The sequence below is a fragment of the Trachinotus anak genome, unplaced genomic scaffold, assembly GCF_046630095.1.
Source record: "Trachinotus anak isolate AG129_WGS33_773 ecotype Australia unplaced genomic scaffold, CSIRO_AGI_Tana_v1 ptg000009l, whole genome shotgun sequence".
Lineage (NCBI taxonomy): Eukaryota > Metazoa > Chordata > Actinopteri > Carangiformes > Carangidae > Trachinotus > Trachinotus anak.
Genome location: NW_027273860.1, coordinates 1,230,940 through 1,244,077, shown reverse-complemented (window position 1 = coordinate 1,244,077; position 13,138 = coordinate 1,230,940). Strand labels below are relative to the sequence as shown.

At 42.1% G+C, this 13,138-nt stretch overlaps 1 protein-coding gene across 2 annotated transcripts in view; it reads left to right on the top strand.

Moving 5' to 3' along the window:
• lyrm4 (LYR motif containing 4) overlaps positions 1–13,138 on the top strand; it is a 32,725-nt gene that overhangs the window by 6,822 nt on the left and 12,765 nt on the right. Inside the window, exons 2-3 of one of the 2 annotated variants that reach the window (XM_071484360.1) lie at positions 3,752–3,872; positions 5,807–6,033. In XM_071484360.1, the coding sequence (XP_071340461.1) occupies positions 3,752–3,872; positions 5,807–5,860 (175 nt within the window). In that variant the 3' untranslated portion in view covers positions 5,861–6,033. Of the gene's footprint in view, positions 1–3,751; positions 3,873–5,806; positions 6,034–13,138 lie in introns of those variants that run through there. The other variant, XM_071484361.1, reaches the window with a different exon arrangement.

Below are 13,138 nucleotides of genomic sequence, written 5' to 3'. Positions count from 1 at the left end.
AAGACATGGGGCCAGAGGTCATCTCCTCCCTGCCTGTTGGTCACTTTCAGCACTTTCTAATCTTTGTCGTTCTTCTTTCCCGCCGTCTTTTGTTGTGGTCATTAGCAGCGGGGCTCATTGTGCCGAGCCGGACGTCTGATTGACTGTTGTCCTCCACATGATCTGTCACAAATCATCATCCTGCTTCACCTTCATTTTCTCTCTCTCTTCCAAACTGCCTGGTAAACTCCTGTCCCTCTTAAATACTTTCACCTCACCTTCCCTCCTTTTTCTCCTCCCTCCATCTCTCACCACTTCCTTGCATTTTTTCTGCTCTGCTCTTCTCTCCCGTTTTCCTCCCTCCCTTCTCCTTTTTTCCAGTCTCCTCCTTCACTTCTTTTGCTGCATCCTTCCCTCATCCATCCTTCTCCTCTTTTTACCATTCCTCCATGGTGTCCCCTTTTTCCTTCTTTCCTTTTCTCACCTACGCCCTCCTCAGTCTAAACTTGTGTGCCTGTCCCTCCCTCCTCCGTCACGTCCTTGTAACCACCATCATATTTAACCGCAGCATGTAAATCTGAAGCCTCGCACTTTCATTGGTTCTGTCTTAAATCTTAAATGAGCTGGAGACTGGAAGACAGACGGAGAAGATGAAGGGGTTTGCTGGTCAGCACCCTAACTTCCCAAGGTCGATGTTGTAGTTTCAACACATCAGAGGAGCTGCCAGCTGTAATGAGGCCCGAGCCCATCAAGAAAAAAAGAGCTGAAAATTAAACCAATAATCATTTTCACTTCAGCAGCTCCTGCCAGAAAATACTCAAGTGTTTCCAATTTGTCTGTTCTGATTTACTTCTGATTTACTCATCTGTAGTTTTCTTGTTCTGGACTAAAGCCACCGGACTCGGTGCTCATCGAGGCCTCCAGCTGAAACAAACACTGAAACACTGTTGGAGGTCACTGAGGTCCAGTTTGGCAGATTCCTAACACCCACATTTAGATTTTACACCAGCTGCTCAGGGCTGCTCCGGTGTAAGAGAAGAAAATAACTTGCATTTCACATCACAAAGATATGTCCCTGAGGGAATGTTTCATGCTCATTTCCATGTTTCAGTCATAGATCAACACGGTTCAGGCTTGTTTGCTTATTTATTTATTTTATTACAGTTTATTTTGCTGTTATGTAATTTTTTAAAAATATTTTTACATTATTTATTTATTTATTTATTTATTTATTTATTTACATGTTTCAAGATTTTGTTTAATTGTACGTTTATTTCTTCATTTATGTATTTATTTTTGTGTGTGTATGTTAATTAGGTGGGCGGTCTAAAGATGGATCGCTAAATTGACGTTCAGTTTAATTCAGTTTTAATTATACAGAGTCAAATCTCACAAAAACACGCTAACTATTAATCACTCCGTTTTTTTAATTACTTGAAAATTATGATGCTGTGATATTTTGTCCATCACATGAATGTCAGTAAGTGCAGACTGAAATAATCTAATCCTCTACATTAAAGCATCTTCTCCATCAAACCTGTTCGAGTCAGAAACTGTGACGAATCATTTTCATGATCATATTAAAGTTTCTCATCATATTAGAAAAGACTCCGCTCCTCCACACACCCACACATCGTTAGTGTACACATACATCATGCAGATACACACCCACACACACGCTGACAGAAAACAGACTGCTACACACACACACACACAGGTTGGGAGCCTGCTCCTTGTTTGTGTTTTGTGGCGAGAAGCTGCAGGAAATCAAACCAGGGCTGGTCACAGGAGCGTGGTCCTGCCGACCTCCATTTCTGACCACTGAACAGCTGAGCTGTGTCATCAGCTGGGTTTCTGTCTGCAGGCTGCTCACAGTGCAGAGGTGAAGCTTCACAGAGAGACGTCACTGCAAGTAGAAACTGAAAACTGTCTCTAGGTGTGTTTCCATTAACCTGCTTTGAAATTGCAAACTGAAAAACAAGCGATGGAAACACAAGAATTATAACAAAGTTTGCAAAAAAAAATGTAAACTCTAGCATTAGGTGGTTTTTCAGAGCATTCGACAAAGCAATATTTTTGCAAAACTGAAATGAAGTTGTGGCCCCTGCCATGTCAGGCCCCAGGGAGCCAGCTCCAGCCTGGCTGCTGGAAATCTGTCATCACGTTTAATTACAACGATCTCACAAGATGAGAAAACCCAGCTTCATTCACAGTGGAAACACACAACATTCACTACTCTTCTTAAAAAATCGCTCCTGTTAGTAGTAGTATAAGGTCAGTGTCATCACATGCAGCTCCACAGCTCACACACAGATGCAGGGGAGAAACAGTGAGCTGTTGGTGTAAAGAGTCGGAGCCTCAGTGTGAGAGGCTTCGATCGGCGATTGTGTTTTTGAAACTTATTTTGGGGCTGCAGCTCACTCTACAGTGTAGCCGCGCCATGCTGGGCAGGTGACAGGAGTGTTTATGGTGTTTGTCATCACTGCTGATCGGAGCCACAGCCAATAAACACCCACATCTACTCCAGGGGTTTTTGACACAGGTGTGAACACCGATTGCTCCCCAACAAAAGCCTGATGTTTGCAGGTCCTAGCAGGTTTTTTTGTCCAGTAGAAAAGGAGCTTTATTGATGCGCTTGAGCTCTTTTAGTTTCCTTCTCTGCTCATAAACCATAAAGAGCGTTTTGAACAGCTGAGGTGTCAAACTACTCCCAGGATGATGTGTTAATTATGGAGCCATGGAAGCTTCAGGTTCTGTTGTGATCTGTGCTGAAAGTCGACTGAAGTTTACACTTGAAATCAGTTTCACATTCTGGCTGGGTTCCAGCTGTCACTGGGGCTGATGGGAAGTGTAGTATTTAGAGCAATGTATCAAACTGATGTAATGAAATAAAAAGAAGTCAGAATATTTATAGCGAGTTAACGTGGTGTGGTTCAGTTCTCCACAAGACTCAGATTCAGATGGAGAATTAGTCCATCAAATAAAAATTAATCAGCAACTATCTGATAATTAATCAATCATTTAAGTGACTAAGTGAAGAAGCTTCTGCTCATCTTGGTCTTATAATGAAAAGAACATGTTGGAGTTTGAGTCTGAAGTTTCAGTTCTTCTGCTCTGAGATAAATAATCAAAGACTTTTACAATGTTTGACTATAAATTCCTAAACTTTCAGACTTTAACTAAAATTAATGCTGCAGTTTTAGTTTTATTTTATTCAGATCAGTTCATCAGTAAAGATGGAGTAAGGAATTATTAAGTGGCAAATGTGATGAATTATTGATTTTTACTTTGGGTTTATTAATCCATCGTTTAAAGGCAAATGAATGTATTTGATTAATCGCAGTGTTTTTGTTAATGAATGAACAGATGATTTAATCAAGTTGAGTCCAGTCGGTTCAAACCTTCCTGCTCTTTAATGTTTGATGTTCCTGAAACAGACACATCGGTGTCTCAGCTTGTTTCAGTTTGTCTGGAGCTCAGTTGTTGTTGTGTGTTTTTAAAATGCTGCCTTCAGGTTTGTTTTCATCTCATCTGCACTTGTTTTTTTTTCCAGTTTTCTCTTTTTATTTTTTAACTCTGGAGCTTTTTGTGTTTTTTGTGTTTGGTTGGTTGTTTGCCTTCATAAACTTCTCAGAGGGTTGTGTCTCGACTGCACATATTTGTTGTTGTTGTTGTTATCATCCTGTTTTCTTTTCTGCTCTGTTTGTTTTTTTACTTTAAATGGATTGAATTAGACCAAAGGGAGTTTTATTTTTGTGTGTGTGTTTCACAGGACCTATGCACTGAGGCGGGTGCGTGATGCCTTCAGGGCCAACAGGAAAGTTGAGGATCCAAAAACTGTGGCGAGACTGATGGAGGAGGGACATCAGGCGGTTGCACTGATACAGAGACAGGTGACACACACACACACACACACACACACATACTCTGTAGACGCCCTCCCTCAAGTTAACTAGGTTGACTAGAATGCAGATGAACACCTGTTTACTGACTGACCACCTGTCACACACACGCACACACACACTCCTTCTCTCACACACTCCCTCATTACCGTGGCAGCTCCAGTCTAATCACCTCACTGTTGGTCACTTTGTTCCCATAATGCATCTGCAGCCTCTCAGCCAATCCCAACGGAGGATTGTCTGCCTCTTTCTTCCTGCCTTCGTTCTCACACACACACACACATACACACACACACACACACACACACACACACACACACATATGTTATAACAGTGGGAGGATTTATGAGTCAGCTAGGTTTGTAAATGCATCACACACACACACACACACACACACACACACACGTGTAGGCAGTGGTGGGAGTGTGTAGGTCGACTCCTCTGAGTTTACTGAGTCGACTTTAATGATCAGATTAACAGACTGACATTTGTGAGCATAATGATAATGACAGAGTGAGTTTAATGTTTATACAGAGTTTCTCTAAAAGAAGAGACCAATAACTCTGAGCTGATAAAACTGGAAACTGAGAGTCAAAGAAAAAAAGATCCAGACACGGAGGAGAAGATGAAACGATGATCAGATAAAGTGAATAAATGTTTTCACACTGTGTCGATCAGCAAATGTTTGATTCCATAAAATAATCAAGAACAATTAGAAAAATAAACCTAAAACAAACTGAGTCCATTCTAATCCTCCAACAGTAGAGACCTACAGTAGAAACCAAGCATCAGCCTCTGGGGCTGAAACAGGAAGAGCTGAAGCCTGCAGTTCCTCTAATGACCTCTGGAGTTATGTAGAATAGGGGGCGTGGCCTCTTTGAGTGACAGTCTGTAATAGAAATACATGAATCAGTCGTTACATGAAGGACTTTGTGTGAACAGGAAGTGCTCAGTCACATGACCTCTTGTTGTTAATCATATCGAGTTTAATTCAGAGGGACGATGAGGATTAATTCCTCCTTCGTTCTGCCTGTGAGGAAGGTAGAGGACCAGACCACACTGATGTGTTGTCAGGTGTGTGAGTGACACAGATCGTCTGAACGCTCATTTTCACTTCAAAACAAAAACTTTTCTGTGTTTTCGTTGCCTGTCGTGTTTGACTGAAGCTGAGCTGATTGTGTGTTTTCTGCTCTGTGTCTCGCCCACACTGACTCATGGATTAAATGCATCAGAGGAGCAATATGCACCTTGTTACACCTGTGCTGCAGGACTACACACACACACACACTGAGACAGACACACCTCTTGTGTAGATGTTGCTTGTGTTTGCTGCTCTCTGGCTTTAGGTTTCCTCGCCTGTGTACAGATCCATACAGTGTGTTATGTAAGAGACGGGGGGGGGGGGGCAGTTTAGTGAACTTTAAATGAAATATCTTCACCTGACAACGAGGAAGAACTAGAACCAACACACACACACACACACACACACACACTCACACATACTTGTACTTCCATCTTTGTGAGGACACTCATTGACATAATGCATTTTTCACCTAACCTAACCTTGCCAGTTTTTCACCTAACCTAACCCTGACCCTAACCTTAACCTAAACCTAATTCTAACCATAACTCTAGAAAACCAAGTCTTAACCCTCAACATGTGATTTGAAGGTGTCTCAAAAAGTGAGGACCGGCCAAAATGTCCTCACTCTGTTAGTAAAATACTTTTTTTGGTCCTTACTATGTAGCAAGTACACGTACACACACGTACACACACGTACACACACACACACACACACACACACACACACACACAGAGACGTGAGGCTGGTGTAGGTGTGACATGGTCACATGATCTTATGACGGTGAAACACAACAGAAACAGGAAACACAGAGAAACCAAAGGTTTGTCTGGTTTGATGCAGAAGCTCAGAAAGATGGACGACACGTCTCCACTTCCTCTGTCTGTACAAAAATGAAGCCAAAGTGTCCTGGATACGGATGCAGACATCTTCACCTGGAGCCTGTGCGGCAGTGGGTGGAGCTAAGGTGTCAAGGCCTCACCAGACCCTGTGAGTCAGACACAGCTGTCAATCATTACATCACATCTGCATCTTATAGCATCAGATAACTAAACCAAACTTATCAGCGTGATTAGAGCTTCCTAAACAACAGAAACATGTATTTGATGTTGTGTGTGTGTGTGTGTGTGTTTGTCTGATGTAAGCTGGCTGTACTTGTGTGTCTCTGCATCACTGACTGTGTGTGCTTAAAAAGTTTAGTTTATTCCTAATTGTGAATGTGTGTGCCTCCACACCACAGTGTGTATGTGTGTGTATTGATGTGCATATTTCTGTGTGTGTGTGTGTGTGTGTTTGTTTGTAAGTTAGTTAGGGAGAACAGATGATGGATTGCAGCTGCAGAGTCGCCTCTGTTGGTAGAAGAGAAACCAAACCAGCATGTTGTGTTTAATGAGTGTGTGTGTGTGTGTGTGTGTGTGTGTGCGCAAGAGAGTTGTGAGGCGAAATGAGAGGGAAGAAGATGTTTGTAAAAATGTGAATGAAGTGTAGCACAGAGGAGGAGAGCTGGACTGCAGGGTTGAATTGAGTATGATGGATAAATGCAGCTGCTCTCAAGACTGTTTACAGTGTGTGTCCTACTTCAGCTGGATTTACACTCCACACACACACACACACACACACACACACACACACACACACTTATAGACACACTTACAGAAACAGAAATACTCTATTTGTAGGACTTGTTAATGTTATGGCTTCATTTTATCATCTCGTGTGTGTGTGTGTCTGTCTGTGTGTGTGTGTGTGTCTGTCTGTGTGTGTCTGTGTGTCTATCAGCAGCAGCCTCTGAAGAGCCATTTCTCAACGATTACTGCTGCTTAATGTCACTGCAATGTCACACAGCCTTCGGCCATTTTGGCTCAATTGAGATTAAATGCCACATCGGGTGGTGAGTTATACCTGCCAGGTCGGGGGGAACTGGCCTGGTAACGGCTCTCAGGCGTCGAACAGAATCTCAATCACTCCGATCTCACTCCTGTCCAGTGTTTAGATGAAACGGCTCAGAGGACCATGGGAATTACCTCAGGTTCAGAGGCCGGATGCGTTTCTATTCAAACACAGGTTAGTCTGAAGAGGAATCCCCTGTGGGAGGGGTGATGGTGTTAACATTTCAAATGTTTTAGCATTGAAAATGGACGTAGAACTCAAATGAGCTCTCCAGGGGTGACTTAGTTAAACTTTTTCACTCTGCACTCCTCACTTATTCCAGCTGTGGCTGCTGCAGATGTGTTGCTAAAAAGTATCAAGCACCACAGCTGAATGTTGAAGTCACTGTAGAAGCTGCAGCTCCTCTAACGACCGCTAGGTGCTGCTACAATAAAACAGTTTCGAAGTGAATGGAAATGGTGGGAGAAAAAAAAAAGTTCTTCTCCTGAATTTCTCTTGATCACAAGGATATTTTCAGGTCTCTGCTAAACATTTGATGAGTCCAGAAAAAAAGACTTGATTAGGTTCAGCCTGAGGAGAAGAAGCAGCTCTGAATCAAGCTGGCACCTTCAGCAGCTCGCAGGCTTCTCCATCTCAGTAAAGACCAGGACTGGCTCCACGGTCTGACTGATAGAGAAATTCAGCCTTGGACTGATCCACTGGGACCGACTGCACAAATGACATTGATGGAGCCATAAAGACACTGAAGGAGCCAGAAACAACTTTAAAAATTTCTCATCTCTTTCTTTGTTGGAGCCTTGGTTTCTTGAGCGGAGGAAATTCTGGAAGGTCGCTTTCACCTGAAGGCTGCATACTGCACTGTGTCATCTCACATGTGGACGGTGCCTGTATATTTACGTGGACGTGGGGAGGATGGTTTAACATGCTCACATACATGCACCAACACGCACGTGCTACTGGACTGGCAACCAAAACAGAGAATCTCAGATTACAACACACACAGAGGGGGTGTGGCTTCATTCTCTGCTCAGGACGCCATGACACCACCATATCTTCGCATAGAAAATAGTTGTTTGCTGCTGTATTATTGTTTAGAATCTCGTTTACAGAACCTTTCATCTTTGTTTTCTTGGTGTTGATTGTGGAAATTTGATTTTAAAGTCATTCATTCTCATTTTGTGAAATAGTCAACAGTGACCCCAAATCCCAAGACCTCCTTCCAGCTGTCTTTACTTTGAAAGTCCACAGTTCACAGGAGTTTCTTGCTGTTCATCATCCTCCAAACAGTCAAATCCACTCTGCTCAAATTAGGAATTTCTTGCTTTAGTGAGTGAAAACTCACAGCTTCCAAATATCTCATGCTGAATGTAGGGGAAACAGTTTTCCTTTAACCTTGACGCCTCTGCTGTCTGAATGTTATGAGGTGCAGGTTTTGTATTTGTCAGATTTAAAGATCTTAAAGCTGTGAAGCAGCTTGACTCTCTGACCAGTGTATTAAAACACGGAAGAGGCAAAGATAGTGAGAGAAATAAATCCCTCAGTTCAGCAGAGACGCTCCCTCACCTCAGACTGAAAGATACTGACACTGAGTTCATGTTTGGAGCTGGTTTAATGAAGACACTTCCACATCTCCACCACCTTCAATAAAGAGAAAATTAAATCCCTGAGAGCTGCAGCTTCTCTGCACACATTCAAATGAGAACACACAGTTCAGTGTGTACGGCTGCACACGTAATCCTGCACACATTTGTTGTAGTTTAACTGATAATCAGCTGAGTGGCTCCCTGAAAGAAAAGATGGTTTTATAAACAGCTTGAGTTTTACACTTTGACAAACTGTAACTTCTCATCTAAATTCTCCCCTGAATCACCTGCAGCTTTATCCAGGAGACGCGTGAATCATTGTTTCTACTCTCCGGCTGTTGTCTGAAGCTTGTTGTTTTGTTGTTTTGTGTCTGTATAGAGATTAGTTGTTGTAGTTTTTCATTTTCTCTCAGTGAAAAATGTTTCCTGCAGCCAGACAGACACATAATCACTGAAACTGGAGCATTCCTCCTCCGTCAAACAGCTCTCACTGTCTGCCATTATGAAGGTGCGTGTGTGTGTGTGTGATGGCTCAGTCCCAGCATATGTTGAAGGTCTTTATGAATTTTCTTCTTCTCTGCAGGAGGGTAAAACACAGATAATAGTTCACATGATTCTGATGTATGATCTGTTTCAAAATAAAAGCAAACCATAGTATAGTAAAAAACTTAGAGGGGTTTTCAAAGTCTGACACTTTTTGCTAGATTACATCAATTATTATTGTTGTTCTCTGTCTTACTAATATTTCGGAGAAAGCCCAGAGTTTTTGACATTGGCACCATTAAAAGCTGCTGATTCTACTGACAACTGTCACTGAATTATTCTAACACTGAAGAAAACTTAAAAGCTGCTGATTCTCAGCCCAGTTCTGGAGCTGTGAGGAGCCTCTTCTTTCTATGATCAGCAGTTTTATGGATGTCTGTTAACAGCAGACGTTGGACGTATTAATGTGTTCCAAAGTTCCACTTAATCTGAAAATACTGGTATCATGTCTGTGTGCATGACACAAGTTGCAGGCATTAAATGTTTCACCAGCCCCACCTTCTTCAAGATAGTCCCGCCAAAGACCGAAAACATTCTGTTTCACCTTCACGTGCGTCCTGCTCAGGAAATGTAGCTGCTTTCAGTTCTCATGTTGTAAATCATATGTGAAACCAGGGTAAATCTAGTCCACACCGAGATCCAGAGCACAACAGGTAAAAAGCTGTTGAAACAGAGTCTTTCCATCTCATTCTGCATTAAACAACTCCAGATAACAAACCTACAATGTGTTTAATGGCTCAGGAGATCAACCTTTAAATCCCCCCCCCCCCCCCCAGTTTTCTTCTCTGACGCAGTTTCAGATCCAATCCTGCTCATTTTGGCGAAACCAGAGATTTGGGGAAATCCTGAACCAGACAGGAGCTGAGCTGAAAAGTAGGGCAACACCCTGCATGAAAGCCTGCACCTCCTCCTCCTCACCTCGCTCTTACCCTTCCCCTCGTTCCTCACCGCTTCATACGCCTCTCTACTTTTTAAGATTCCTTTATACACACAACCATATATAAAGTATATTTGGAGGGGAGCAGCAGCGTGTACTGTCGATAAATAAATTGTCTGTGGAGGAAGGTGCAGTGTGAAGCTTATCCCCCTCTCCTCTCCCGCTTGTCCTCCATCTTTCGAGCTGTGAAAATCCACCCAGCCTTCCTCCCTCCATCCCTCAGAACCCCATGCTGTTATTGCTGCTTTTACACCCGACTGCCCCACAGGTGCCACAGGAGCTTTAGACACAAACGCACACAGTAACACACATACAGTGCACTGTACTTGACTCCCTACTGCAAAATAAACCAATGAGAGGAGGAGGGAGCTGTTCAGGTGGATAAAATCAGACAGGTTTTTACTCCTCTCCTCCTCCTCCTCTGTCGCATAAAACATTAGACTGAGGCAGAGGGGAGGGAGCACTGGTCTAACTCAGATCTGACTCTGGTATAAAAACAAAATCCAGGCCCAAAAGAAGACAGTTTAATCAGAGCTGGAATGCTGTATCATCAGGGTTGATGCTATTGCTTTAAATTGGTTTATCTCTCATGTGTCAGTATTGACATAAATGTTGGGAGAAATGCAAATGTCTTTTCATACAGTCTAACTGGTTCAGAGAGATGTTGATTCAACTTTATGGTCATTTTGAAAGGTGCAGTTTTCAGCGCGAGTCGTCACAAGCAAGTTTCATGATCTTCTGTGTGAAAAGATCTAATTATCATGGACACTCTGTCACAGTTTCCCCTCATTTGTGAGGGCAGATACTGGTTTCATCACTATGAACTGCCCCATCAACACGGTACCCCAAGAAAAATCCATAAAATCTGTCATTTAGTTTAAATTCTTGCAGCAATCTTGACTTTATTTGTTCTGTGGTTGTTTCACACCACATGGGTGTTATTTGGTAGTTTTTGTAATGAAGTATTCTCACTGAGACTAATGTGCTCATATGAAGCTTTTTGGGTTTTTCCATTAGAGCGTTATAGGGTTTTTTTTGTGCATGTATAAGGTCTGGTAATGTACAAAGCCCAAGTCAAAGGGAAAACTGAAACTCGTCTCAGTCTGCAGCTGGAACAGGATGTGCCCAAACTTGAGGCCTTATTGAGTTCACCAGACAGAACTTTAGGCCTTTACTTAAATGCAAAAATGCAAAGAAACTAGATCTGCAAGCAGGTAAACACCCGATACAACTCAAACCCAATGTGCTGACCAAGTGGAACAGGAGTTTAACACGTTTTCTTTGAATGCTTGAGAAAGGGCTTCGCCAGGTTCGTGCTTCTGACGCATCACTTGTGATTCTCAGTCGTGAACTCTGAAGCTTTCAGAAGAGGCCAGGATCACGACTGTACCTGAGAGAGGTCAGGAACAGTTGCCATTGTATTTTGGGTGTGTCATTGTGTCCTTGGGCACAATATAGTGGGTGCTTAGCTCAGATATGAGTTCATTTCAGCTCTCTGAAGAAGTGACAGATGAAAACATAAAAGTGAAATCCAAAATATCTCTTGAACAGCACGAGAAAAAAGTCGGAGAGAACATCAGATCTTTTTCCTCTCTCATCTCTTGGTCTGTTTTGGTCCTCCCATCATCACCAGCCCCACAAACTTTCTGAGTATTGAAGTCGGGGATATTGATTTCTGACTTCTGAGGCCTTCAAAAATTCAGACCATCATCCTTCCCTCAGAGCAGAGCTGCTCAGCACAGCTTTAAAAATAGCACATTACTAAATCAGAGATCGGATTTTTTTGGGGGGGTCAGGAAAGCACAACAAACACACGAACTCACTCGCGTCATAGCTGGGATTAAACAACACCGTGGCGTACAATTACAGTAACATATCATTTGAAGACCTGTGCTCATGTAGGTGTATGTTTGAGGATCCGATCGCCTGTGGTTTTTAAGTATTGACCGACAAATTCCAAGAGTTGTGTCTTTGAAAATGGGTGTAGAGGTTTTGTTTTTTTTAGTTGGAAAATATGACACAAGTTTATAGATATCGTTTCACTGTGTAACAGTACAACCTTGAATTATTTACAGCTTCTGTTTTGGAGGAAAATAATTCAAAAACTTCTCTGCCTCTTCTCCCTGGATCTTATTTGTTGAAAAAGGTAGTAGCTCCTCTATTTACTATGATAATGTTGTGGCTTTGGTTCCCAAAATGTGTTGTTGGTAAAAGAAGTGCAGTTCATTTTTCAGGGGAGTAGACTCTTAGATGTTTTGCTTCTGTATCTATCGCTTTTTTCTTCTACTGAAGTTAGCATGCTAATCAGCTAGCTCCCGTCTCGTCACTTTCCGATACCGAGTCACTGTAGCATCCGTCCGCCCTGAAGAAGCAGCTGCTCAGAGGGCATGTCATTACCTCTTGTCTTGTAAACGCAACAATGACTGACGCTCTTTTAGCAAGACTGGTAAGTAAACAGCTGTTAATGCTAATGTTAGCTATGTAGCAGTAGCAAAACGTACAAATGGCTCCTTTTTAAAATAAGTTACACATTTACGTTTCTATAATTCTTGTCTGAAGTGGGTCCAACACCAGAGTGAGTTTAGTTTCGCTTACAAATCACTAAGGAAACTAGAGACAACGTATGATGAGGAAAATTTAGCTATTAGATGAATGAAGAAACTAGATTTTAAAAGGAGAAAGTTTAAGTAAAATAAATATCCCCTGCCTTCAACTAATGGCTGTTAAATCCCCCTGTCTGCTGCACTTGTTGACTGCTGACAACCTTAATCACATTGTCTGGCTAATGAGTAAATTGCACATAAACACTGATTGCTATTTGAGAGTGAAGGCAACTTACAAATTAAAAGTCTCAGAAATTTCTATACGCTATGGGGTGTGTCACTTTGTCTTATATTATCACAAGATCCCAGGAAGTGTTTGTAATTTGACAGTAAATCAGAATTATCACACTTTATGTCTCCTGCTGATGTGACGGGGGACGCAGTAAAAATGTAATTTTCATCAGATTGCATTGCAGATATAAGTGGTTACTGTCTGTGCTTTGTCAGAAGAAAATTGGACTTTTGCTGGATTTTTGAGGGGAACTTTTGAGATATGTGTAATATCACATTCATACCTGAGCTCTGCAGGAAGATTATTCAGCATCTGTGGATTTAGAAGTTAGAATATACAGTATCGTTGGCTCGTTTGTTTTTCTTCTATTCTTAGAAATCTGGGTCT